Source organism: Mytilus trossulus, chromosome 7, assembly GCF_036588685.1.
Source record: "Mytilus trossulus isolate FHL-02 chromosome 7, PNRI_Mtr1.1.1.hap1, whole genome shotgun sequence".
NCBI lineage: Eukaryota > Metazoa > Mollusca > Bivalvia > Mytilida > Mytilidae > Mytilus > Mytilus trossulus.
The window spans coordinates 64,783,242-64,810,361 of record NC_086379.1 but is presented as its reverse complement, the minus strand read 5'-3'; the positions used below and the strand labels follow the sequence as shown (position 1 = coordinate 64,810,361).

At 29.5% G+C, this 27,120-nt stretch overlaps 2 protein-coding genes across 2 annotated transcripts in view; both read right to left on the bottom strand.

Moving 5' to 3' along the window:
• Nucleotides 1-27,120, bottom strand: part of LOC134725574 (ankyrin repeat domain-containing protein 54-like) — a 31,991-nt gene that overhangs the window by 3,196 nt on the left and 1,675 nt on the right. The window contains exons 2-4 of the mRNA XM_063589509.1: nucleotides 23,922-24,150; nucleotides 22,985-23,032; nucleotides 1,237-1,335 (exon numbers count right to left, since the gene is read on the bottom strand). Of these exons, the coding sequence (XP_063445579.1) occupies nucleotides 1,237-1,335; nucleotides 22,985-23,032; nucleotides 23,922-24,150 (376 nt within the window). The remainder of the gene's footprint in view (nucleotides 1-1,236; nucleotides 1,336-22,984; nucleotides 23,033-23,921; nucleotides 24,151-27,120) is intronic.
• Nucleotides 2,565-17,988, bottom strand: LOC134726069 (uncharacterized). The gene is made up of 4 exons (XM_063590465.1): nucleotides 17,741-17,988; nucleotides 10,608-10,859; nucleotides 6,386-6,570; nucleotides 2,565-4,381 (listed from the first exon to the last, which is right to left on the bottom strand). The coding sequence occupies exons 1-4, from the start codon at nucleotides 17,885-17,887 to the stop codon at nucleotides 3,886-3,888; spliced, it is 1,080 nt and encodes a 359-aa protein (XP_063446535.1). The 5' UTR covers nucleotides 17,888-17,988; the 3' UTR covers nucleotides 2,565-3,885.

Here is a 27,120-nt window from a genome sequence, read left to right as displayed (position 1 = left end):
AATCTAAGTACATGTTTAGATTCAGCATATCAAAGAGGCCCAAGAATTTATTTTTGTTAAAATCAAACTTAGTTTAATTTTGGACCCTTTGCACTTTAATTTAGACTTATTTTAAAACTGGACCAAAAATTAAGAATCTACATACACAGTTAGATTTGGCATATCAAAGAACCCCAATTATTCAATTTTTGATGAAATCAAACAATGTTTAATTTTGGACCTCGATTTGGGCCAACTTGAAAACTGGGCCAATAATCAAAAATCTAAGTACATTTTTATATTCAGCATATCAAAGAACCCCAAGGTTTCAATTTTTGTTAAAATCAAACTAAGTTTAATTTTGGACCCTTTGGACCTTAATGTAGACCAATTTGAAAACAGGACCAAAAATTAAGAACCTACATACACAGTTAGATTCGGCATATTAAAGAACCCCAATTATTCAATTTTGATGAAATCAAACAAAGTTTAATTTTGGACCCTTTGGGCCCCTTTTTCCTTAACTGTTGGGACCAAAACTCCCAAAATCAATACCAACCTTCCTTTTGTGGTCATAAACATTGTGTTTAAATTTCATTGATTTCTATTTACTTTAACTAAAGTTATTGTGCGAAAACCAAGAATTATGCTTATTTGGGCCCTTTTTTTGCCCCTAATTCCTAAACTGTTGAAACCAAAACTCCCAAAATCAATCCCAACCTTTCTTTTGTGGTCATAAACCTTGTGTCAAAATTTCATAGATTTCTATTAACTTAAACAAAAGTTATAGTGCGAAAACCAAGAAAATGCTTATTTGGGCCCTTTTGGCCCCTAATTCCTAAAATGTTGGGACCAAAACTCCCAAAATCAATACCAGCCTTCCTTTTATGGTCATAAACCTTGTGTTAAAATTTCATAGATTTCTATTCACTTTTACTAAAGTTAGAGTGCAAAAACTAAAAGTATTCGGACGACGACGACGACGACGAAGACGCCAACGTGATAGCAATATACGACTAAAATTTTTTTCAAAATTTGCGGTCGTATAAAAACTGAAATCCAAAATTCTAAAATAACAATATATATAGTCTTAAAGGTCTAAATACCATCTTACTGTTTACTGTTATAAAAAGATAATAGTTAGCAATTAAGAATTTAATATCAATCAAAACCAAACATTTTTACCACTATGTTTATAAATTTATCTCCATGTGAAATATACAAATGTTTATTTTCATAAATTATATTGTATTTTACCTATTTTATCATTGCCTTGAGAAGAAGAAAAGTGAAGTGCTGTTCTTTTCTTTTCATCAGCATTACACACATCAACACCTCCGTCAAGTAATTCAACAACTGAAATATGAAAAAAAAATTGAATCATATGACTATGATTGACTTGCTAAAACAATCACATAGTAAGAAGGAAATAGCTATGAAGAACATAAATAAAAGTGTGTTTTTGTTGCTTTTAGTTATTCATTGATTGATAGTTGGTTGCGTAACATCCAGGGGTTGTTTTTTGTGTGTTTTTTGTTGGTGTGCATGTATTGATTTTGTGTCATGGATGGATACCCATATCCTTGGTCTTTCTATAAAGTCTGTAATATCATATGACTATACAAGTTTTTACAAATATTCACCTAGTGATGTTATGCATGCATCACTGAGGTTCCTTGAATTTTTTCTATTACAAATGAAATTACAGGTAGGTTACTACTAGGGTATATTAACAATAGTTTTTTATAAACTGTTTAGTTTACAATTTTTGAGTTTCTTATAACATGTCCAACTAAAATAAACTATATATAATCTCCATGAAAAATGAGACTTGCAAATGCATTAAAATATCATTGACCTAACATTAGTTGTTCATCTTAATCTGACCTGATCACAAACTAATACATGTCATCTGAACAAAATTTTAAAGATCAATAGACCAGTGCTGAGGGGAGGGCCAATTAATCTCCATGGAAATGAGGTATGCCAATCACTACAAAAGTCCAAAAGTCTGAAAAGACCAGTTTTTGTCTCGATTTGCATGAACTTTTACTCGACAATCTCAAAAAGAATGAATTATGTCTTAATTTTTCTTGACAAATTCTGACTTGTATTAAATAAGTATGAAATTTACTCGACATATTCTCGACATTCTGAATAATGTCTTAAAATTTCTCGACAGATTCTCGACATTCTTTTTTTTCCTCATTATGTCTCGACGGATTCTCGATATTCTTTTTTTTTCTCATTATGTCTCGACTGATTCTCGACATTCTTTTTTTTCCTCATTATGTCTCGACACATTCTTAACATTTTGAATTGTGTCTTAATTTTTCTTGATATATTCTTGACATGCTAAAATCTGTCTTGAATGTACTTAACACTAGGTCAAACTAGTTTTCCAATTGTTAAGTTAGAGTTATTCCCCTTAATGAATTAAAGCAGATTATTTTTTCTTTGGAAGTGTAAGTGCAGATAGTACTATGTAAATCTATATAAACATTTTTTCTGCATTTGTTAATCCTTCGTATAATAAATAAAACAAAACTCTAGATATAGGTTTAGTTGCTAGCAATAACATTTCTCTTTTCTAGCTAGCAATTTTAATCATGTTAAAACATTATAAATAAACATATATATTATAACAACAATATTCAAACAAAACAAATTACAAAATGTCCAATACATTATTTAAATGGACTGAAGTCATATTTGATATTGTAAATCATACATTCTGTGAAAAAATAATATAACATAACTGAACCCCACCTTTTGAACCGCCAAAGTATGTCTTTGCATAGTTTACCTATATATATCTTTTTCCCAAAACAAGAACCTATTATACAACTTCTCTCACTAACCATTTTTGAACTTATAAATACTATAACAATAACACAGGGAAAACCCAAAGTCTCGACAAAAAGAAATTTAATTTTTTCCTGTAAGATGACAAACAGTAAAGTGACAATTCAACATTCAAAACATATTTGCCTGTTAACAATAAAAATACAAGACAACTAAGTTAAACAATAAACAAAGTATTCTTTGTGTTTCTTATCTCCTTAATTTAACTTGTTAAAGGGTATTTTCTACTCTGTGTAAAAATAACCAGCTTTTTACAATACTATTACAAATTGATTTAATATAAATAAAGGGACTGAAAAAGCAGAAAACAAATAATTGGTCTGTGTGCGTTTTTTCAAGATAAATACATTGAAAATTTGTCAAAAAATAAATATTGTTCTCAACTTTTCCTCCACTTAACATTGGCACATTTTTTCTTTCAAAAACCATGAAAATATAACAAGAATTTCTATAGTTTTGTAAACATGACATTTTTAACTCTATGTGATACATTTAATGGAAAAAAGTCGTAGTTAGTGTGCAAAATTTTTAAATGGTAGTTCATGGATAAACTTAAAACAAAGCTATAGGATTCCCAATTACTGGCAAGTTTTAAGATAGAAGAGGAGAGAACAGTCTTAAATGAATTAAATATATTTTTATTCAATGAGTACTTTATATTATATATCTTAATTGAAACCTGAAATATTTACATAAATATATACAAAAAACAATCAGCTAGCTTAACCTATAATCAAAACTGTTAACTTATAGATATAGGAAGATGTGGTGTGAGTGTCAATGAGACAACTCTCCATCCAAATAACAATTTAAAAAAGTAAACAATTATTAGTCAATGAAAAGCCATCAACACAAAGCCTCGGTTCATAAAGGGCCCTTAAATTACTAGTAAATTTTGATAAAATCTGAAAATAAAATTTCAATGACAATAAGATAACATATTTCAAAAGTCAAACTTTACATGTTTTTACAAAATTGTCTACTAAAAAAGACTATTTAGTTTTTTCTTTATTGTCTGCATTAGCTGACCTTCTACTTGATCTACTTTGCCCAAGTAATGAAAGACACTGTTCTTATGAATACTGTCTTTGTAAAGTTTACCACTACCCAACTTCCATGTTGAAAGCTTAGGCCCAGCTTTTTTTTTAGGTAGGTAATGTCGACTCTTGAGGTCCATATCTTTTCCACAGTTGCAAAGTCATACGTCTTGCCGCCACTTGCAATGCAGACATTGTCTCCTACTTTAAAATAAACTCCTAAACTGTTTGTCTGTGGAAGCTGTTCTGTTGTATGAGAAGAGACTGATGAAGCAGGAGAAATCATTGGAGGTTGAGTGGGTGAAGTTTGTGGAGAATTTGCTGGAGTAGATACCGGAGACACAGCAGGGGAAGATATGGGTGATGTTGTTGCGGAACTCACAATTGAAATATTCCTTTGTTTGAAGGATGCCCTGGGTTGTTTTGGTGGTATTACTGCCTCTCTGGCTTTCTTCCACTGCAATTTTCTAACACTACCGCCAGTTGCTATGGCTAACTCTCTGAAATAAAAAAATAAATAATTAGTATCTCTGTACTTCTATAAACCTAAGTTTGTAAATATTTATACAGATTTTCTTTTTATAAGTAATTTGTTTTTTATATAGTTAACTCGTCAACTGAAATGTTATTATTTGTTTTAGCTGTTATGACTAATGCACCAAAATTTCAGAATATGCTGCATTATAACACATCTTTCACTAGTATACAACTTAAAATATTGAATTGTTAACAATAACAATAATAATAACTGTTATCATATTGCATAAAAGATTCAATTATCTCCATTTTTTAGTTGGTGTCCAATGTTAGCCACAATGGGGAAATATTAACATCAGAGGGTGAAAGGGTCTTTTTTAATTTTTCATAATTAAACCATTTTATTTTATAGAAATTTGGGAATAATAAGCAAGTTCACGAGTCTTCCAGACTTCTTCATTCTATTATTAGGATCAGGAACTGACATTTCATAAACAGAATTCTTATTTTGATTAACTGGAAGATTTTTTTTTACTTCCATATCTCATATATATTGCGTACACCTTTAATTCACGGTTTGCATGATAGTTTAAAAAGCCAGTACCAGAAACATGGAATGTAACAACTGAACAAAAATCTCAGAAGACCTCTAAGAAGTAAAAAGAAACTGGTATCATCATCTCATTCATTCTGTAAGGTAAGTTTATTTGCCAGTATTTGTTTCCTGATTCTTTAATTGTTTGTATAGAACAGAAGTGGCAAAGATTCACTGAAGATATATCTATCAACAACTGTTAATTTTATTAACATTTCCATATCAACTCTGAGTAAACTATGTCACTTATTCACTTGTCAAAAGTAATCGAGAGCATGCAATTCTGTGATTTATATACATGTTATTTGTTTTCAATTTTAAGTTTTATTCAGACCATTTATTGGATTGTTAAGCAGGTGTTACTCTTGGTCTTCTTATAACTTGCTATGTAGCCTGGCTTATATATAACCTGATTAAGGGGGCTCATGGGTCTAAAACATTTTTATTTATATGATATAGGATTTCGCTATATTTTTCTATTAATAAATGAACTTTATCTTATTCTTAATAGATAAATAAAAAAATTTGGTCACCATTCATTTCGGCTCACAATCTTCAAAAAAAAGCATACATTTTTTGTAAATGTCCTTTTTTTCTGTCAAACTTATAATAAGAGAAACAGTAATATCAAAATAGAATTTTTTTTTACAGAAATCAATTAAACTTATACAATTATTTAATTTATGAACAGCTTATTTGAAAAAAACAATAAAAATATAGTTCACCAATGATTTAAAAAAAAAATCAATTTTAATGCCAAAAAATGGCATTTTTGCATCAAAGGGAGATAATTTAGAGCTTTTTCAATGATATTTACATTTTAAATGTCACCTGGGGCCAACACAGAAATATTTTTTTGAATGATTTTTGTACCATATGATAAAGTACCTATTACTAAGGATAATTAATAAAATTTGTAATGAAAAATAAATTTTTAAATTTTTTCTGAAAATCTTACACCCTCAAGCCTCATTAAAGAATATGTATACATGTGCTTGTCCCAATTCAGGAGCCTGTAATTCAGTGGTTGTCGTTTGTTTGTGTGTTACATATTTGTTTTTCGTTCATTTTTTTACATAACTAAGGCGGTTAGTCTTCTTGTTTAAATTGTTTTACATTGTCTTATTGGGCCTTTTATAGCTGACTATGCGGTATGGGCTTTGCTCATTGTTAAAGCTGTACTATGACCTATAGTTGTTGATGTTTGTGTCATTTTGGTCTTTTGTGAATAGTTGTCTCATTGGCAATCATACCACATCTTCTATTTTATATAACTCAAGAATGTTGTATGCTACGCCCCATTATTTTTTAAACACATTACAGACAAATATGTACTGACATTCTTAAGGTCAAAGGTAAACTTAACACCCTTTTGACCTGGTGGCAGGAGCATGAATTATGCATGCACTTCTTAAAACAAAATTATACTCACTTGGTTTTTTCATATCCCTTTTGGTTGTACATTCTTTTTCTGAACCTTGTTCTAACTTTTTCTCTGGTTCTAGGTGTATCTGGTAGATCATTAATGAAGTTGATAACTTCCGAAACACTGTCCTCAAAAGTTTTGTCAGATGTGCTGCTCAGTTTGGTTGTATGGAGGACACTGGTTTTCTGGTTCTACAATGATGAATCAATATGATAAAATGAATGATAATATTACAGAAAGAAATTAAGGAATAAGTTCTTATACAGTTCTGATGTACTGACATTCACTTAGTGTGACACACTATATTTTCAAATTCAATGTTCAATAACCCATGAAACTTGGTCAGAACACTAATTTCACTTACAACTAATAAGGATCAGGAGCCTGTAATTCAGTGGTTGTGGTTTGTTCATGTGTTACATATTTATTTTTCGTTCCTTTTTTTACATAAATAAGGCCGTTAGTTTTCTTGTTTGAATTGTTTTACATTGTCTCATCCGAGCCTTTTATAGCTGACTAAGCGGTATGGGCTTTGCTCATTGTTGAAGGCCATACGGTGACCTATAGTTGTTAATGTTTGTATCATTTTGGTCTTTTGTGGATAGTTGTCTCATTGGCAATCATACCACATCTTCTTTTTTATATGTTCTAAAAGTTTAAAGTAGCTGTGACTTAAACGTCATTGAAATCTACCTTGACCGGAAACTTTAACAAGAAATGATGCAACAATCTTTACTGACAGAAAGATCTAGGAACATGGAAAATAGAGAACATAGAAATAGCAGATGGGACATTAAAATTGACGTTTATCTTAAAACAACAAGAATTATCAATTTTGCCCTTAAAGGTCCATTTAAGGCCATAATTACATGCCCAGGTTCATCTTGCAATTTTCAGTGTTTGTATCCAATTTTTTTCTTCTTCTTAGATGTGACCATAAGTGATAAATTGTCAGAAGTGATGTTGTAATATTAAAAATATGCGACAATCTTATCATTTTCTTGCAATAAATTGAAAAAACTTCATGAGACTTTCTATGAATTATTACTTAAACTCTTATATCAGTTTTAAAATTCAGAAAGAAAACGGAGAATGTGTCGAAGCGACAACAACCTAACCATAGAGCAGACAACAGTTTTGTATAATATGAGATTTAAATCTAATAATGAGTAATTATGACTTATGAAAGTTTTTACTCCAATTTCATGGTTCACTGACCTGACCCCTATTTCTGTTATATATAGTCATTGTGCTGTCAGTTTATTTTTGATATATGAGTTTGGATATCCCTTTGGTACCTTTCCCCTCTCTATTCAGGTGCAGATCCAGCTATTTTTTGCTCCCAGGGGGGTCAAAACCAAGAAATATGTCTGGGCCTTTTATAGCGGACTATGTGTGTGGGCTTTGCCCATTGTTGAAGGCCATACAGTGAACTGTAGATGTTAATTTCTGTGTCATTTGGTCCTTTTGAGAGTTGTCTCATTAGCAATCATACCACACATTCTTTTTTCTATTAAGGGGGCTTGCAAGTCTAAATAATTATTTTTTTTCAAACATAGGATTTCACTATTTTTCTATAAATAAATTATCCTATTCTTAATGGAAATAAATAAATAAAAATATGTGGTCACTGTTTATTTCAGCTCACAATCTACCTTTGAAAAAAGCATGCATTTTTTTTAAGGTACTGTAAATTCAGAAATTATTGTGAGGTTTTTATTATTGCAATTAATGCGACAGAGTTGTAAACGCAATAATTAAAAATTCACATTTTGTAATATTTTAACTGAATAAAGCATGACTTTTCTCAAAATTGTAAAAATTAAAATCGCATTTAAGTTTAAAATGACAAAATCGCAATAATTTCTGAATTTACAGTACTTTTCTATTGAACTTATAGGAGAAAAAAGGTAAAATTGAAACAAAAAAAGAACCAAACTACAGAAATGGTTTAAATTTTACAATGTTTAGTTTAAGATCAGTTCATTTGAAAAAAATATAGGTCACTAATGAGTTAAAAAAGTTATTTTAATTTCTATGCAAAATAATGGCGTTTTTTACCAACAAGGGAGCTTTTTTAATCATCTAAAAAATTTAAAAGTCATCTGGGGCCAAAACAACTGTTTTAAAGTAACAACTAATTTTAGATGTAATAAATAAAATGTTTAATGAAAAAAACAAATGTTTCAATTTTTGCAGATTTTTTTGTACCGTTGCATTAGCCTCCTTAAGAACAAATTCCTAAACTGAATAATGAATATGTCATAAAAAGACAATATTTGAAGATCTTGCTTTTATATATTTAAATTATAAAATCTTGTATCATTTTTGTCATAAGCATTTTGAAATAAGTATGTTCACTGCAATTATTTTCATTTTTTCTGTGACTTTAAGTCCTTAGACTTCTTCCTGCTTACCTAAAAGTCACATAGTAACATTTGAGTTTCCTTGATAAATTTTGAATCTTATTTTGAATCTTTTTAATTTTATTTCAAATTAACTATTAGGAGATACTCATACAATTTTACCAAAAAAACTATGGTTGTTGCAGTTCCTTTCAAATATGGTGAGTAGACTTTATTTTTTTTTAACTCATACTTGAATATAATTATACTGATTATTATATACACTCGCAGTAGAGACAAAACTAAATAGATTTTGATGTTTATTTATGGTTAAAAAATTAAACAATTAGTAAGATACCTTTGAAAAGGCTTTTAAAATATATCTAAAGAATAAATAGGGACAGTTAAGCCTATAATACAAACAGCAAGATACACAAGTAGATTCCTTCAGAAAATGCACTTTTTCATAGTCGCTTCCCCTCAAAATGCATTTTCGAACAAAAAACATTGTGCTATATATATTATAATGATCCTTAGAAACTTGTAAAAATATGAATATAAAACTTTGGCAATTTTTCTTCTAAATAATTAAGTTCTTTCATATTAAAAAGCAGATGTGGTATGATTCATTATTGCCAATGTGACAATTCTCCACAAGAGACCAAATGACACTTAACTAAATAATCACTGTACAGTCTACTACAATAAGCAAATTTAGGCCAAAATTGCATAGACGGCTATAAAAGGCCCCGAAATGACAATTGTAAGTTACAGCATGTACAATTCAGTTTTATTTCATGGATTTAAAATATTTAAATATTCAAAGTTTTAAGTGCATGGTATAGACTTTTGCTATCAGAACTGAAAATATATATATATTTGAAGGTCATACATACTGCCTGTTTTACCTAAATTACTTATAATTTCTTCAATTACAATTCAATTTAAAATTAGCAGGTCATTTAAATAAATATTGACACATAAGCAAATAAACATTTTTAGATATTAATTTGTATAAATGGGGCTTAATGCTAAATTGAAGTATTTGATTATTGTTGAAGGCTAGGCAATGTCAGTCACATTTATCTTCCCTATAAGAACAATTCTAATTGATAAATTTCTCATTATCATGGCTTGTCCTGAATATGTATCTGAACTACCACTGAATGTTTAAAGCTAATCTACAATTTGACACTTATTGGATAACTTTAAAACTTAAATTATACTTTTTTAAATGCTAGAAAATGGGGGGAAAACATTAATAAATTGATATATTTATAATTGCTGAATGTTAAGATTTTCTAATTATGGTTAATTCAGACTGATCATCATCTTTTCAACTTTAAATGTGTTGTTTCTGTTGATATACAATGTACAAATTGTAGTATGCTTCTGAATGGTAGTTTTGATCATGCTAAATTAGCACCAGACTAATACAGTATAATAATATGTTACTTTCTTTCATTGAACACTCTCTATAACGAATGCATAGACCATTATCAATCATACTGGTAACTCATTAGTTTGAAAATATCACTTCTAAATGTATGAGAGGATATTTCTGATATAATAAGACTTGTTTTACTTTCTAATAGAAATAAATAATATTAAGATCACATCTGACAATATCTAATCCAACATTCTTTTGATTATAAATGTCTTTAATACAAATTTCCTTTTTAAGATATTGGTTAGAATTTAGTTTAGAAAATAAAAGTACTTTTTTTTTTGGAACAGATCCTTTATTTTTTATATTTTTTCAAAGTATGATAGTATTACTACATCTATCATGTCTATACAAGAATGCAATATTACTTTTATCATGTTCAACTGATACTCTTAATTAAAGGTCTAGTAAAATATAAAATACATAATTGTCTTACCTGTAATAGCTTAAAGGCAGTTGTCTTTGGTTTGAAGTAGTCTTCAGTAGTCATGTTGAGAACTAAAATATCAGTCTGTGTACCAACACTTTCTTTGGTCAGATTACAGGCACACACTAGTCCAAAAGCCATTTGTACAGCACAGCACTTGCATCTTAGATCACATTTTGGTGGCTGATCTCCTCTGTCAGATTGTGTATTAAAGTTCTGTAGTGTGGCCATAGTTATGTCTTGAGAGGAAGGATTTAGCATCTGAAAATTATATAAGAAATTTGCAATGTAAATTAAATCACTTTTGTATGCATAATAAAATATGGAAACATGATAATAAAATCAGTGAACTCTTAAAAGATTCAGTAAATTAAGACTTGAGCATAGACATCCTTTTTGATAGACTATTTTATTATCTAGTCATAGCAATTATTTGAGTATTTTGCCTTTGTAATAGAACAATAATAATTAACTAAGAAATTGTTATTTGCCAAAGATGCGGAAATGTACAGAAATATCACAGTCAAGAGTACTACATACATGTACAAGTTACTTTTATTTTATTTATTTAAAGAAGTTAATTAGTAAGATACAGGTACTTTTAAAAATAAACATACAACTTTGATACAAGTGTATTTTATTTAATTTTTCTAATATATTATTTTATTAGCTAATTTAGTTACATGTATGTACCATGGACATTAAATTTTTTAACTTATACAAGTAAAAAAAGTCAAACTATCTTAATTTCTTTGAGATTTTTTTTATCAAACATGAGTGTCTGTCCTTTACCATATGTGTATGTTTACAGATGTCATTATTCAACATGTATGTTTAATTTCATCGACAATGAAATTTGAATCTAACAAAATTTACTTATAAGTAGACACAAATAACTTGTACTAGAAGTACCCCTGTACTAGAAGTAACCATGACTGGTTTCTTGAAAAAAAAATGGTTGTTTTTATAATGACATATTATTGCAAAATGACTTATTAATTTTAGATATAAATGGTTAATATCAATGATAGATTAGACCGTTGGTTTTCCCTTTTGAATGGTTTTACACTAGTAATTTTGGGGCCCTTTATAGCTTGTTGTTCGGTGTGAGCCAAGGCTCCGTGTTGAAGGCCATACTTTAACCTATAATGGTTTAATTTTTAAATTGTTTTTTGGATGGAGAGTTGTCTCATTGGCATTTACACCACATCTTCCTATATCTATAGACCCTCACTTCTCACCATTTACACAGACACCAGTCTTTAGTGTAACCATCTTAACTGTTTTACCCTGGACAAAATAGTTTTAAGTTTATCTATCATGTTTATTTAGCTAATTAGCTATATATATATAAGTATACTCTTTAAACAAAAAGTTCATATTTCCCCATCTCAGAGTTTTAATTTTATTCTTGTTAGTTGTTTGTATTAAGTAATTATCAACACAAATTATCATAATACATTGTTTGAAAATTAAAAAAAATCAGATTTATATAAAGAAATAGGATGAGGTCAATAACAATAAAATTACAGATGGAAACAAGGAATGTCACAGAAAACCAACCCGACCAAAGAGTAAAAAATTTATTTGTGAAAGAAAAAAGTAGCACAACATGTTAACATGTATGTATTGTTAAAAGAGAAAGCTAATAAATAATTATGACTTTTGAGAAAGATCTTTGGAAAAAGGGAGATGGTACAGATGGGATAATCTCTGTTAAAAAGATATAAAAAGTACTAGATTTTGCAACACTATATTTGTCTACTATAATGCCACTTCTGAATTTCATGTTTAATTGTCGACTTAATTCCACCATATGATAATACAATGTAGATACTACTTTTTGAAACACTAGTGTGATTTTTCTTTAAATTTTTTCACAGAAATAACAAATATGTGTATACTAAATAAGAACATTTAGACCTATAAACATAATGCATTCAGATAATGTATAAGTATATGGACTAACAATCATCCTCACTTCATTGATTTGTTAAAGTGCTGTTATTCAATTTGATTTAAAAAAATATAGTTTTCATCTTTTACACTCTTGATTTATGTCATATTGTGTTATAGAAATGTATTTGTATTTATTGCTCTGATAAGCATAATGTGCTTAAAGTTATAAAGAATTGAATAGAATTGAATTGATTTAATTGTTTTAAAATGCACACATGAAAGGGTTTTTAAAAAAGTCGAGCCCCTCATGGGGGGGTCCTAGTAATCACATAATCACCATTTTTTTGCCAATATAATCCCATAATCATTAAATATTTGCTTATCTTTAGTAATCAAATAATCATAAACTAAAAATACAGTCCTAGGTAATCAAATAATCATGAAATATTTGGCTTAATAATCAAATAATCATTAAAAAAACAGCCAAGTAATCACATAATCAAAAACCCCATGAGGGCCCTCAAAAGTGTGCACCCCCCATATGTTAGTTAATCAACTTTTCACCCCACTCATTATTCGCCTAAAAAAAATTATGTGCCCGTCCATGTTTGCACTAGCCCAACCCTCATATAAATATTGCACAGTCCCTTATAGGCGCTTTATTCAAATTAATTTTCTATATTCAACACTTACATTGTATATTAACGGCATGGGACAAACTGGCTAAGAATATATTCTTATAAATATATATATTTTTTTGTCATCTGCTTCATGGCTTGACCATGATAATTTTTTTAAGAAAAATCATCCCCCTCCCCCATCCTAGTGGATAGTCCCTCACATAATTATTAGTGACTATAACAATTGAATATTGTCTACCTTTTTTGAAATAACTGAGTCCCATCTTATTATGCAAAAAGGTTAATAAACAGGAAATTTTGTCTGACATCTTAGCTGCATATATGATATAGTTCAGACGACAGAGCTAGAAGCTGATTCAAGGTGAAGGTTGAAACGTTGTATCATGTGACATTTTTTCTGTGTTTGCCAATCTCGTGAACATTGACAAACAGACAGATTGATTAGACAGATGGATAAATGTAGGATTTTTAGAGATTTTCTTCGTTTGTTTTTCAAAGCCTTTCCTAACTTAACCTCCTTATCCAGGTGAAAATAGAAATGGTAATGTTGCACTTAAGACAAACCATTTGATTAGGAGGGGGTGGTGGTTATAAGTTTGTTTACAGGTTTTGGAGAGAAAAAAATATTTGTTTTTGACCAGTAAATAGGATATGTATGTTGCATCCTCATGCAGCTGCCACTATGACTATGTGTAATATGATGCTAAAATTGAAAGAAAACAAATTGATTTTGGACTAGTCCCCAAAAATATAGATTGTTTTTGCCAAAGAAAAAAGATGTTTGTCTTAAATTGAAATCCCCCCTCCCGATAATCAAAAGGTTGCAGCCTCACAAAACACAGCATAGTTATTTATTTAGTCAATATTTATAGTGAAAAGAAAAGTGTCCATTTCAGTAGCAGATCTAGAAATGTTCACAAGAGGGGGTCCACTGACTAACTAAGAGGGTCCCTGCATCAGTCATGCTTCAGTGATTTATATAAGCAATCATTTTTTTCCCACAAAAAGGGGGGTGCCCTATGTAAAACCCGCTTAATCCACCCCTGCTTTTCAATGATTTTTTTTATTTATACTTGTAGTGCATATCTTATCAGGGTTCTCTCTAAGGCAAGTCAATGAGTCCCAGACTCATCAAAATCAGTTTAGACTCATCATGTTCAATTCCAAAGATGCATTAAAATTGTAAAATTTATTGTATCTACTGCAGGATTGATCACAAATTTATCTCTAAAGTTTAAATTAATCTAAATTATGTGAATTTTCCTTGCTCTAGTATTATCAAGGGGACTGCAATTATGTATAATAAAAGTACAAGAAATTAAATCACTGTGAAACTGGCTAGAGAAAGTTAAATGTGATAAGAAGTATCTGTGAATATAAGTTTGTTTACAGAATATACAAAATAATAAGAGGTATTATTGAATGGTTTGATTAAATGACATTCAAGTGAAAGTAACTTTCTACTAGTCTTAAATTGTTATATTAGTGATCTGAAAAGTATTGTTAGTTAGTTCTCATTTTATGTTATTTCTTCAGTTTTTCACTGTTAGGCTATAAGGAGGCCCTAAAAATGTTCATTTGTATAACATAGCAGGGAGATAACTCTTTAAAATTATTTGAATATTTAAATCACATTCAACACTTGTTTTAAACACAGAATACATTTATGTAATGTTAACTGGAAGAAAAACTAAGTCCATTCAAATGTAAAATATGGAAAAAATGGATTTATTTTTTACAAAATTTACTTCTGGATATTATCTTATTATCATAAATAAGCTTCTGTCCAATTTCTGTTCAAACCAAGGATAGTTTAAGAAAGTTATTAAAATTTTAAAAACTTTAACCACAGAGTGAATGTAATGTTTCCCCGCAGAAAAACTTAGTCCATTTACATGTAAAATATTGAAAAAATGGAATTTTATTAAAACATAATTTTCTTCTGGATACTATCTTATGATCATAAGGTCCAAGGACACGGTTATCGTCCTTTGGTTTTCGTTTTCTAGGAATATAGTCCCTTGTGTAAACAGTGTATAACTAACATGTTTTATTTAATACACTTTCCCAATTTATTTCTTTATATTAAATGCATGAAATATTAAGTAGGGGGATGTAATTCATGGCAAAAAAATTTTGGTGCTGAAACTTTTTGTTAAGTAGTGAATTGGACCAGTTCTAAAAGGTCAAATTTTATCACGTCTGAAGCTGTCAAACTGAATTTTACACACCCTTAATACAGAATTGTCAATATTTTGAGTTAGAGCTGGGAGAAGTTTCTATAATTTTGATATTATTTGTCTCACTGGTAGTACCCTACACTGTAAAAATATTTTTGAGAAACAGCAGGTGCGATTTTTTAATTTAAATTTATTGTCTAAAAGAAATGCACTATGAAATAACTGTGTTCTCGGGCCAAGCTTCTGTCCAAGTTTGGTAAAAATCAAGTAAAGTTTAAGAAAGTTATTAAAATTTTCAAAAACTTTAACAACAGAGTGAATATTTGTGGACGCCACCGCCGACAACTGAATGTAGGATTGCTTAGTCTCGTTTTTTCGACTAAAGTCGAAGGCTTGACAAAAACTAATGACAACATTAAAGTATTGTTACATTTTAACCTTTATTTCAACAAGGACCCCTAGTATTGATCAGTATTTAACCTATTTAAATACTATTTTATAAATTGTAAGCAAATCCATAAATAACATATCCACTAAAAATAATTTCACAATGATTTAAATTATATTAAATTTTTATACGACCGCAAAAATAGAAATTTTTTTCGTCGTATATTGCTTTCATGATTGCGTTGTCTTCTGTGGCGTCCGAATAATTTTAGTTTTCGCATTCTAACTTTAGTAAAGGTGCATAGAAATCTATGAAATTTTAACACAAGGTTTATGACCACAAAATGAAGGTTGGGATTGGTTTTGGGAGTTTTTATCCCAACATTTTAGGAATAAGGGGCCAAAAAGGGCCCTAATAAACAATTTCTTGTTTTTTGTTTTATAACTTTAGTTTAAGTAAATAGAAATATATGAAATTTTGACATAATGTTTGTGACCACAAAAGAAAGGTTGGGATTGTTTTTGGAAGTTTTGGTGTCAACAGTTTAGGAATTGGGGACCAAAAAGGGGCCCAAATAAGCATTTTTCTTGGTTTTAGCACCATAACTTTAGTATAAGTTTATAGAAATCTATAAAATTTAAACACAAGGTTTATGACCGTAAAAGGAAGGTTGGGATTGATTTAGGGAGTTTTGGTCCAAACAGTTTAGGAAAAAGGGGCCAAAAGGGTCCACAGTTAAACCATTAGAAGATCAGATCATAATTTTTTGCACAGATGTTTCCAAAAGAAGCAGATGTGATATGATTGCAAATGAGACAACTCTCCAAAAGCTACCAAAATGAAACAGAAATGAACAACTATAGGCCACTGTATGGCCTTCAACAATGAGCAACACCTATACTGAGATGAAATTGTTTTTATAAACATCAAAAAGGATATTTTATAATTTACAACCTATATTCATGGAATGCAAGAAATATGTTGAAAAATTAATTATAATTACACAGAGAGTGTTCATTTAATAAATATCTGTTGGTATATCAGCATGATATAAGTATCAAAAACATTTTGACATGACCTACCATCAGAATATCATCAGTTAATGATGTTTGCTGCTCAGATTCAAAATAAATAACTTTCCAAAAACTAGTATGTATTGATAGGGGTTAAGTTGAGGATTAAAAAAATCAAAAAGAATATAGGGGTCAATGTGATTGTTTTTGAGATATTAGCCATTGGAATTTTGGCCAGAAATGTTCTCTCTTGACTTTTCTAGCTTTACCATTGACCAGTTAAAAGTTCTCAAAAACTATTTAATATAATTAAGATTTATAAGACTTTCACAAATGGCTTATAATTATACATGTATAAGATTTATACAAAGAAAAAATGTGGGTTCATGGTCAAATTTTTTTAAGGCATTCAAATGGATAAAACCAGAGAATTTCAAAAGCTGACAAAATTTCCAAAACACGACAAGCAAACATCCTTAAATATAATTGAAGACAATTTTGTTAAAAAAAATTTGTATCATAAATTTGATACTAATGTTTATGTTAATCATGGATCATAGTTAGACTATACAAATCATTGTTTAAATCAAATATTATACAATTATGTTAAATATCAAGATTTTAAATACTTAACAACATCAAATTGCAAAATAGGGCCTTGCTTATGCTGAGAAAAATAAAATATGATATATAAAGCAAAGCAACATTATCTGATTATTAGAAAATATGATAAAAAAAATAACTTTACTTCTAAAAATGCAATATTCATGTTCATATTCATAAACAGGTGAGAAAATAATGAAACTTAAATGAGTTGAAATGGTTTATTGGGTCTATAATGGTTGTATTTGAATATTATTATTTTATACAGAGTAATTAACACTCCTCCCCTCTTTTTCTATCTGTCCTCCCAAATAAAAAACCGAAATAAGTAACTTTACTAGACAGATTTTAATGCCTTATATTAATTATTCACATGTTAATTATTTAAACTAATTACTATAGTGTATTTGCAACTCACCGTATTTTGCTGGTATGACATCTGACTTGTTGATCTACTACTAGTTGGCAGAGAATAAGCTGGCTGGTATTGATGCATTATCTGGTTGTTACTTCTCACATTGTTAAGATGTGTAAAGGTTGGCTGGTAGTGACGTTGATATTCCATGTTGACAAGCAAACAATAATGTGCAAGAATTCAGTTTTACTTTTTATATAAGGTTAAAAAGATGATAATTGATTGGTTAAACATCTACTTGTGTTTTCTATTTGAAGTTTTACAGGTGATATAATAACAATGAACATGGCGTCAATGCCAAGCTGACATGTATATGGCTCTTGTAAATTGAAAATGCCATTTCTATTGTGTTTTTAATATTATGATTGGGTTTGTGAAGCCATTCAAATATATCCTGATAGGAAACTTCAAATGATGAAAGGTTTTTTGCAAATTCATTAAATGTTTGGATTGTTTTTCCTAATTGCTATCAAAACAACATTTAAATTATTTTACTATGTATAATACATTTGAAATGTTGTGTACAAATATACCGTATTTGCAATGTTAATGATATGCATTAATTACAATCAGAAGTTTTATGTTTATAATACATTTATATTTATAATTAAAGTGTTTTTGAATAAATATAAATGTAAATTATTTATTTTCCTGCATCCTTGTGCATTATATGTAAAGCGGTTTTGTGTTTACATTTTTAAATAGTACTATTAACTTTAAAGTTTATAGCCCTAACCAGTAATATTCTTTAATATATGATTATGTGAAACAATTTATTGGCAAAATTTGTCAAATAAAAATTAATTCAACAGAATCAAAAGACTTGGTAATCTATGAAAATCCACAGTTTGTCTGTGGATGATGAGATTCACTTAATTTCATTATGTCCAAGAAAACAGACAGACACTAAACCAGTATCAGTACTGTAGTCAGAATTAAGGTTTATATAATTTTCTTTTCAGATGTAGTACTATATAATACTGTATGAATTTATAATTTTTCATTTGTTTAAAATATTTTTATTTGTAGAATATCACAACACACCTGCTACATCATATCCCAGAGGGTTATGAAGACTATGGACCATTGTATGATAGATGGCTTTATCCTTTGGAACGAGCAAACAGTTGGGTGACCAGACAAATTTTACAACACGGACATGAAGAATCAACAGTGATGCAGACATACCGGGTAAGTTGATAACATAAAAAAGAAGATGTGGTATAATTGCCAATGAGACAACTGTCCACCGGAGACGAAAACATTAAAAACTAAAGGTCACCGTATGACTTTCAATAATGAGCCACAACGAGCAGACCACAACATCTTACATATAGATGATAGGTTATAAAATGAAGGCGCTTTGAGTTGCATCAAATTTGGCATCAGAGTTATGGTCCTTGGACTTTGAAAATTCACTCAAATCATTACTTCCCCCCTTTTTTTTTATCTTCTTTAAGATATTGACTTGATATTTGTTTGTACTTTACACCTTGACAAGTGATAGTCAAAGCATTTTGTTGCAGTGTAATGAAATTTTATAAGTAGGGATCTATGTTTTGCCTTGCAATACGGTCAAAATGCTTGGTGAAATTTGAATCAAGGTGCATATTAGCAAGTTATTCTTTGTGTTGCATTTTCATAATTATCACTAAAAATAAACCATTAAAGACCAAAGAACGATTTTCCACAAAAAACCTTAGCTCATACCAAACAACTTCTACTAATTAAGGGACCCAAAAAATGACTAGTGTAAAACCATTAAATTAGGAAAACAACCGTCTAATTTTTATAAAAAAACGAGAAATGAAAAGAAAAATGAACCACATCAACAAACGACAACAACTGAACACCAGGTACCTTATTTAAGACAGTTGTAAACAATTGCTTCAGGTTTAAAAGTCAACACATATGTATTTAGTCTAACACAAGACAGACAAGATTTATATGGTTGTCGCATTTTTCTTGAGATACTGCATATGAGGGTTCACATGAGCAAGCTATATGTGATGGTTTTCAGCATTTAACATTATTTATTTACAATTTGCTGATTTGGCTTTCAAGAGTTAAGGAATACAGCCTTGTTAAGATACAATTTATCACATCTCATTCACTTACTCTAGTATGCATAAATTAATTTCCTTAATTCATATTTCAGATATACGATTGGAGCTCTCACAATATTTTGAGTGGTGAAATTATAAATAAAGTCTGTGCCGCTTGGCAGAAAAAGTAAATTCCATTCACCATCAAGATATATCTACAGCATCTACGAAAAGATTCATATTACAAAGTGAGGATCTATCAATTCTAAGAGACAATTACAATAATATATATGACCAAAATTATGAGTTATTTGACATAGACCCAGTGGTCACATATCTTAAGTTCAGCCAAAGACAGGATGCCGAGTTAAAAAGACAAATTTTCTTCTCAACAACAGAGCATCAGACGACAGCATCACGCTCACATGACTATTGTGTTAGTGTTTCACATAGGACAAACCGTCGCTTTGGCACAATTTCTCTAAGATTTTCAAACACAACCATCTAGATAAAGCTACCATGTGGGTAAAATTGGAGATGTTTCCCATTCCGGAACAGTCTGGACTATTCTTGGTCACCGATGACAGAAAGATTGACACACATATATTTAGTTTTGATAAAATAAGGAATCCAGTTGTATTTGCTTCAGAAGACAATAAAATATGGTTTTTAAATGTTTAGATATGCATTTATACATGTATGTATTTTGTATGAAGTAGATAAATAGTTTATATACTTGGAAAGGTACATTGTTATGTATTTTCTTGCTGTATATGGAACGAGTTGTTCAAAAGAAAAAAAAAGTGGACAAAAAGAGATTTTTTAAATGGAAGTCAACTTTGCTATTTTCTATGAGATATTCCTTTCAAAGGGTGTATTACGTTTCCAACATTTTCTTGCATTTAACTTTTCCAAAATAAATAGTTGCCACCTTTACGCATTTACCTGTATTTAACCTGTAAAAAATGGGAATAATGATATATAAGACTTAATATTATTATAGTATTTCTTATTAATTTGTAATTAATGAGTTCCTTCAATCGGTATATAATTATTTCATTATCCAAAATATTTAAACAAATACCATACATTTTGTGTTTTAGAGACATTTTTTCAACTGAGCCATTTAAGGGGAGATAACTCTATTAGTAAAAAAGGTTACTGGTCTGATTGGGATTTTTTACTTGTATCAAGAAAACAGTTCAGTGACCCCTTTTTTTATATTTACATATTATTATATAAAACATATCTTCTCACAATTTATTTCAATGAAAGTTCTATCTCATAGATTATTTTTTTTTGCACAAAAATGTGTTTTTGCACGATCCTACAATTTTTCAATGACTCATAGTTTTAAAAATAGCACAGAGGCCCATTCTTTTTATTTTATTTTTTTAAAAGAGCATATAGAAATCTTCATTTTAGCAAAGTTTAAAAAAATGTATCTCAGGAAACTTACATATGATCTACCTTAACATTGTGAGTAAAAAGTTATCATGTAGAAAGTGGACCCATATTTGATAAATTCAGTATTTTGTTATATCTTTTATATAAATTTGCATATGTTTGATTTATTCAAAAAGCAATGAGGATAACGACTTCTATAAAAATTCAGAAACGTAGTGCCAAAATGTGGAAACCAAACCACACATTTCACATCCTACTTTTTTCTGTAATTGAAAAAAAAAAGTTCCAAATTTCATATTACAACCATTGTACAGGATATTTATTCTGCTTTATTTCTTTTTCTAGAATTTACTGTTCTTTTTCAAGTTACACTTATTATTACTGAAACAAAATTTTGGCAATTAAATATTTTGTATTAAAATGTTTATATGTGAATATTTTGATAAGAACAAATATTGGTATGAAAATGTTACAAATACAAATGTGAGTATGGTTAAATATAAACCTATTTAAATGTGGGTTACAAATGTTAATTTATACATATGATAAATAAGTGCTTAATAATTGAAATCACTCATACTGTAGACATATTTCACTTTACATGCATAATATTCAATGTTTATATGGCTAATAAACAATTATTGACCAAATTGTTGTTTTTATAATTTGCATTGTGATATTGTATTCTAATTCTTTTAGTCTAGTTAAGCCATAATGGAAATGAAAACAAATCAGCTCAAGAAAGTGTTTATGACTGTAAGACTGCGTCGATACACAATTCAGATGAAATTTATACTGTCGAGAATGTGTCGAGACATATTAAGACATCATTAAGAATGTCGAGAATGTGTTGAGACATATTCATACATCATTAAGAATGTCAAGAATGTGTCGAGACATATTCAGACATCATTAAGAATGTCAAGAATATGTCAAGACTTATGGAGTCAAATTCAAGACAGTCGAGAATAGGTCAAGACAAATCAAGACACATTTTAGACTGTCGAGAAAGTGTCGAGAATATTCAGACAATGTTAATACTGTCAAGACATATGTCGAGAAAAATCGAGAAACAATAAAGATAGTCGAGAACAATGTCGAGAATATTAATACATATTTCAGACAAATTAAGACTTTGTCGAGAATTTTTACAAAAATTTCATACAAAAAGAGAATGTCGAGTAAAAGTTCATGCAAATCGAGACAAAAACTGGTCTTTTCAGACTTTTGGACTTTTGTAGTGAATGCTTTTACAACTGCATACTAAATATCATTGGTCTTCCACTAGTGGTTCACCATAAACTAGATCTTATCACAAACTGATACATTATTGAATCCACTACCAGAATCAGCATACTTAAGTCTCCCTTTGACTCAGTCAACATACTTATGTCTCCCTTTGACTCAGTCAACATACTTATGTCTCCCTTTGACTCAGTCAAGGCAAGACAAAAACCTCATCAAATCTATTGTATACACCTTAATTACAACTGAATTAATTCATGCAAAACTCACCAACAGTTATTTTAGGTGTACATGTAACTGACCGGCATAAGATATATATATATACTTAATCACTTGACTTAGTCATAAAGGCATGTAATGAGGATTGATATGACTTACATATAAATGTACGTTTTTTTCACGTAAATCATCATCCTCAGGTCATCATCATACTCTGAGATGAGTCCAATCATAATATATCATTACTTCTTCACTTTGGGTTGCACACATTAACACTAAATGCAAAACTAAACTACATCTTATTATCTTATATTATTTTCATAATTATTACCTGTTTCAAAATCATTTTCATTAGCAGCATTTCTCAATCTTCTCTCATCTAAAAAAAATGTATTCATATTAATTTTGTAAATCAAATCTCTAAAGATTTTTATGGAATCTCATAAGAAAAAAATGTTACTGGTTAAATCCATTTAGATTATTACAGTAGTTTTTGAAAAAAGTTAAATTTAGACTAAATCTATTTAAAAATAAGTTGTGTCTTCCTCCATCATGTAAACATAAGGAGACACATGTACTTGTATAATGTCAATGAGACAACCCAGCAAATTTTAAATGAATAAATATAGAATGAGATTTTGGACTAAGATCAGTGAGACATTAACTTAACAACATCTAGAATCAACATATGGATTAATATTAATACACAATTATCCATACAATGATAATATGTCAAGATCTAAACCCCAAATTTATACAAGTTGTGAAATAATTGAAAATGAATAACAAACAATTGTCTTATACATTGGAACTGAAAATAAGTACCAGCATCTTTTCACTAGACTGTGTGTAAATGAGTATTCTGTAACACAAATGTAGGAAACAAATTTGTACCATAGTGAAAATAAATGTAAGCAAAAAGCTCCTCCTAATACTCCCACCTTAACCCCAGAATATCTAATGGTACATGTACAATGTAGTCCTCATACATTTTAATGATGTAAAATATCAATTGTAGTAATATTTCTCATGCAACCATTGAACTATGAAAATTTGGTCAAGGATTATATGCATAAATAACAGTTAGAAATCACAAACCTTAAAATATATAATTTTATACAAGATAAATATGTATGTTTTATTACTATTTCTCTTCTTAAATGCATAAAAAAGTTCACAATAATCTGTCAAGCCATCAATCAAATGATCAAAATAAAATAACAATAGATAGTAAACTTAACTGGAGTAAGCAATTAATCAGTTTATACCAAGAATATTTCTGCAATTAGTTCTTCCCGTGACCTCTTTCATTCGTCTTTTTCTGTGAACAACAGATATTTTGACCTTTCTTGCTGATGAACTTTGTTGATAATCTGGATTGTAGACTGATACAAAAGGTACTAAGCAAAGATACTGAAGACAAGCAGGGCCCTTTGGACTCCATTTTGACACATCAACCTCAGGCAGCACTGTTGCAAGACTGGATGAAGGACGAATCTGAAGTTGTAATAATAAAATCCTCAATTTCACAACTCCATATACAAATGTATATGTATATAACAACAGGGTTGGCAAAAACACGGGTTTTATGAGTATTGCCCAGCCCAGTGGGAAATACTGGGAAAACCCGGGTTTTACTTGGTTTTACTGGGTAATACTGGGCAATACTGGGTAATATAAAATACTGGCCTAAATTGTAAAGAGGATTAATGATCAAACTCACATGCAATACATTCATTTGACATTTAAGATATTTATAAACACATTTTGATTTATAAATCAGTTTACTTGTTTGAAAGTCTGACAATACAAGTGTATACATTTGAAAAAGTACTATTCTAGCAAATATGAGACAAGTAAACAGGTAAACACACATTAGACAAATATTAATGGAAAAGGCCTTTCTCAATAATTCTACTAAAAGTCTATTATATCACCCTCACGTCTAGATTGGTCAAACTGTGTATATTATCTTAGCTTACATTAAGAATTACCAAGAAAATGCTAGAAAAATTACTACTGCCTAATTTATATGTATGTTCCAGACCATATGAGTATTTGGAAATACAGTCCGACCATATGGGTACGGTCAGACCAAATGAGTATACACGTACGGTCCAGTACAAGCTGACCGTACATGTTATATGATCATATATGGGTATCATTGAAACAATCTTTATTTTTAGTTTAACAAATTGTTATTGATAATTTATTACAATTAGATAGATAAAATGAACAAACGAACAATAGACCACTTTCGAGTTCATCCGTCACCGGCAAAAAATCGTCAATTATGCACGCCTTTATGACGTCATTTACCAGATAGAGGGGCTCGCCTGTATCCCTGCACTATTTACGTTCATCAAGCGTCTTAGTGATCGTCTTTGTGCAGGATAAACTAGAAATAATGGCTGCTCTGTAGGTACTTACTGACAATTCCCTAATGACAGCAGTGTTGATTGTCAATTATGAGAATTCAATTTGCCGAATAATTCGTACAATATAGAATTATAGTTTTCCAACCACTCGCTCAACATTGGAAGGAAGTGACGACGCCCCTAAACGCACAAATGACGGTGATATAGGCGCGTATAATTGACGAGTTTTTTCCGGTGACGGATGAACTCGAAAGTGGTCTATTGAAATTAGGTATTTGTTTTATTGTATATCTGAATCCTATTTTGGTACGCTCGACCAAGGTGACACAATTCAAGTAAACGTAATATTTTTAGCACTTTCATGAATACAGTTCAGTCATGTTCTTTTGCATTTACATTTTTTGGTAAAGTTGCTAAATATTCTAAAACACTTTAATAAGTCACTTTATGTTTACTTCCGATATCTTCAATTCATAATGCAAGTAATGTATTACTGATTGACATGCTTAATACAAGAGATTAACATATTAAATTAGCGTGAATTAAAAAATAATTAAAATATAAAGTTTTTGTGTCAATTACAATTGAACTCTTTTATATTAATTTGATAGTTAAGTTATGTTGATCTGCTATATGCATTTGTATCTAATAAACTTGACCAACTTTTTAATATAAGTCAGACCGTACGCGTACGGTCTGACCATATGAGTATTTTGAAAAGGTATGCATACGGTCCAGACCGTACGCGTATGGTCCAAATACGCATACGATCTGGAACATGTACATCACTAATTAATTAGTAATTATTCAGATTAGGACAGATATAACAATATTCAGTCTTTTCATTCTATAAGCAATGATAAGTGTTAATGACTTGACCCTGTAGGGTGTTTATTTAGAAATATGATTGCATAGAAATTTAAAATATTAATTCACATAAACACTGATATTAAATGATTTTTTTTAAAGTTTGGATTCTTGAAACAATACCGGTACATGGAAATTAACAAGTATTCTGAAATGTTAAAATTTGCCTACATTGAAGAAGGGGAGAAAAGGGTTGAAATTGAATTTTCAATCTTCTAGAAATGACTCTAAATGGTTACCTGTATAAAGTGAATATATTTAGCTATAATACTATGAAAGTACAACAAGTCTTTACTATTTTGTGTTGATATGAGCTTAAAAAATCATATTGCCAGGGTTTTCCCGAACGGGTAATACTTTACCAACCCTGTATAACAAACTAAAAGTAATCATTGATAGTTCAGTTTATTTGTAGTTTAAATTAATAAAGTTGATAAATAATTAAAAAAATAGGTTTATCTCTTATGTTCACATCCTACCCTGTCAAAAACCTTCCTTAGAAAAATACTCCTACTGTGTCTTTTGATAGTCTTGTATGTTTTTCCTATTTTTTGTTAATTATATGTTTTAATGGTATCATATATTTTTGCTGAACTAGTGTACGTTTTTGTTTTGGGGCCAGAAGTTGACCCCTTATTGCAATGATTTTGTCGCTGTTTTGAAGAACCATTGGTGGCCTAGGGTTGTGTTCGGCTCTTAAGGCAGGTTGTTGTCTCTTTGACAGTGTGTCAAAACCCTTTTCCATTTTCAAATGTATTACCTTCTATATATACATTTGTATCTAAGTACATGTTCATGTTATTTATATGTTGCTGAATAACATTTATTTTTTATGTAAATTATGGTGTGATAATGTTAACTTAATATGAGGCAATTACCATTATAATCCTGATGAGTTCATGTAGGTTATTGGTTCATGTTTGTTTTCTTTTTTCTTTTCTAATGTATCCGATAATTTTTGGAAAACTCTAATTAAGTTATTTACAATCAATTTTTCAAAAAAAATTACAAATAGGAAAACATGTAATTTTCTAGTCCACCTTAAGGTCCTAAAGTTAGAGTATTCTTTTCTATTTATTTTATAAAACAAAATGTTTCTTCTACATAATAAGACAATTTCAAATGCACCTGAATAATGTATAAGAAAATTATTTTTGTAACAAGGAAGATAACTCAAACTATACAAACATCTTTATTTTGTAAAATATCTCTGATATACATA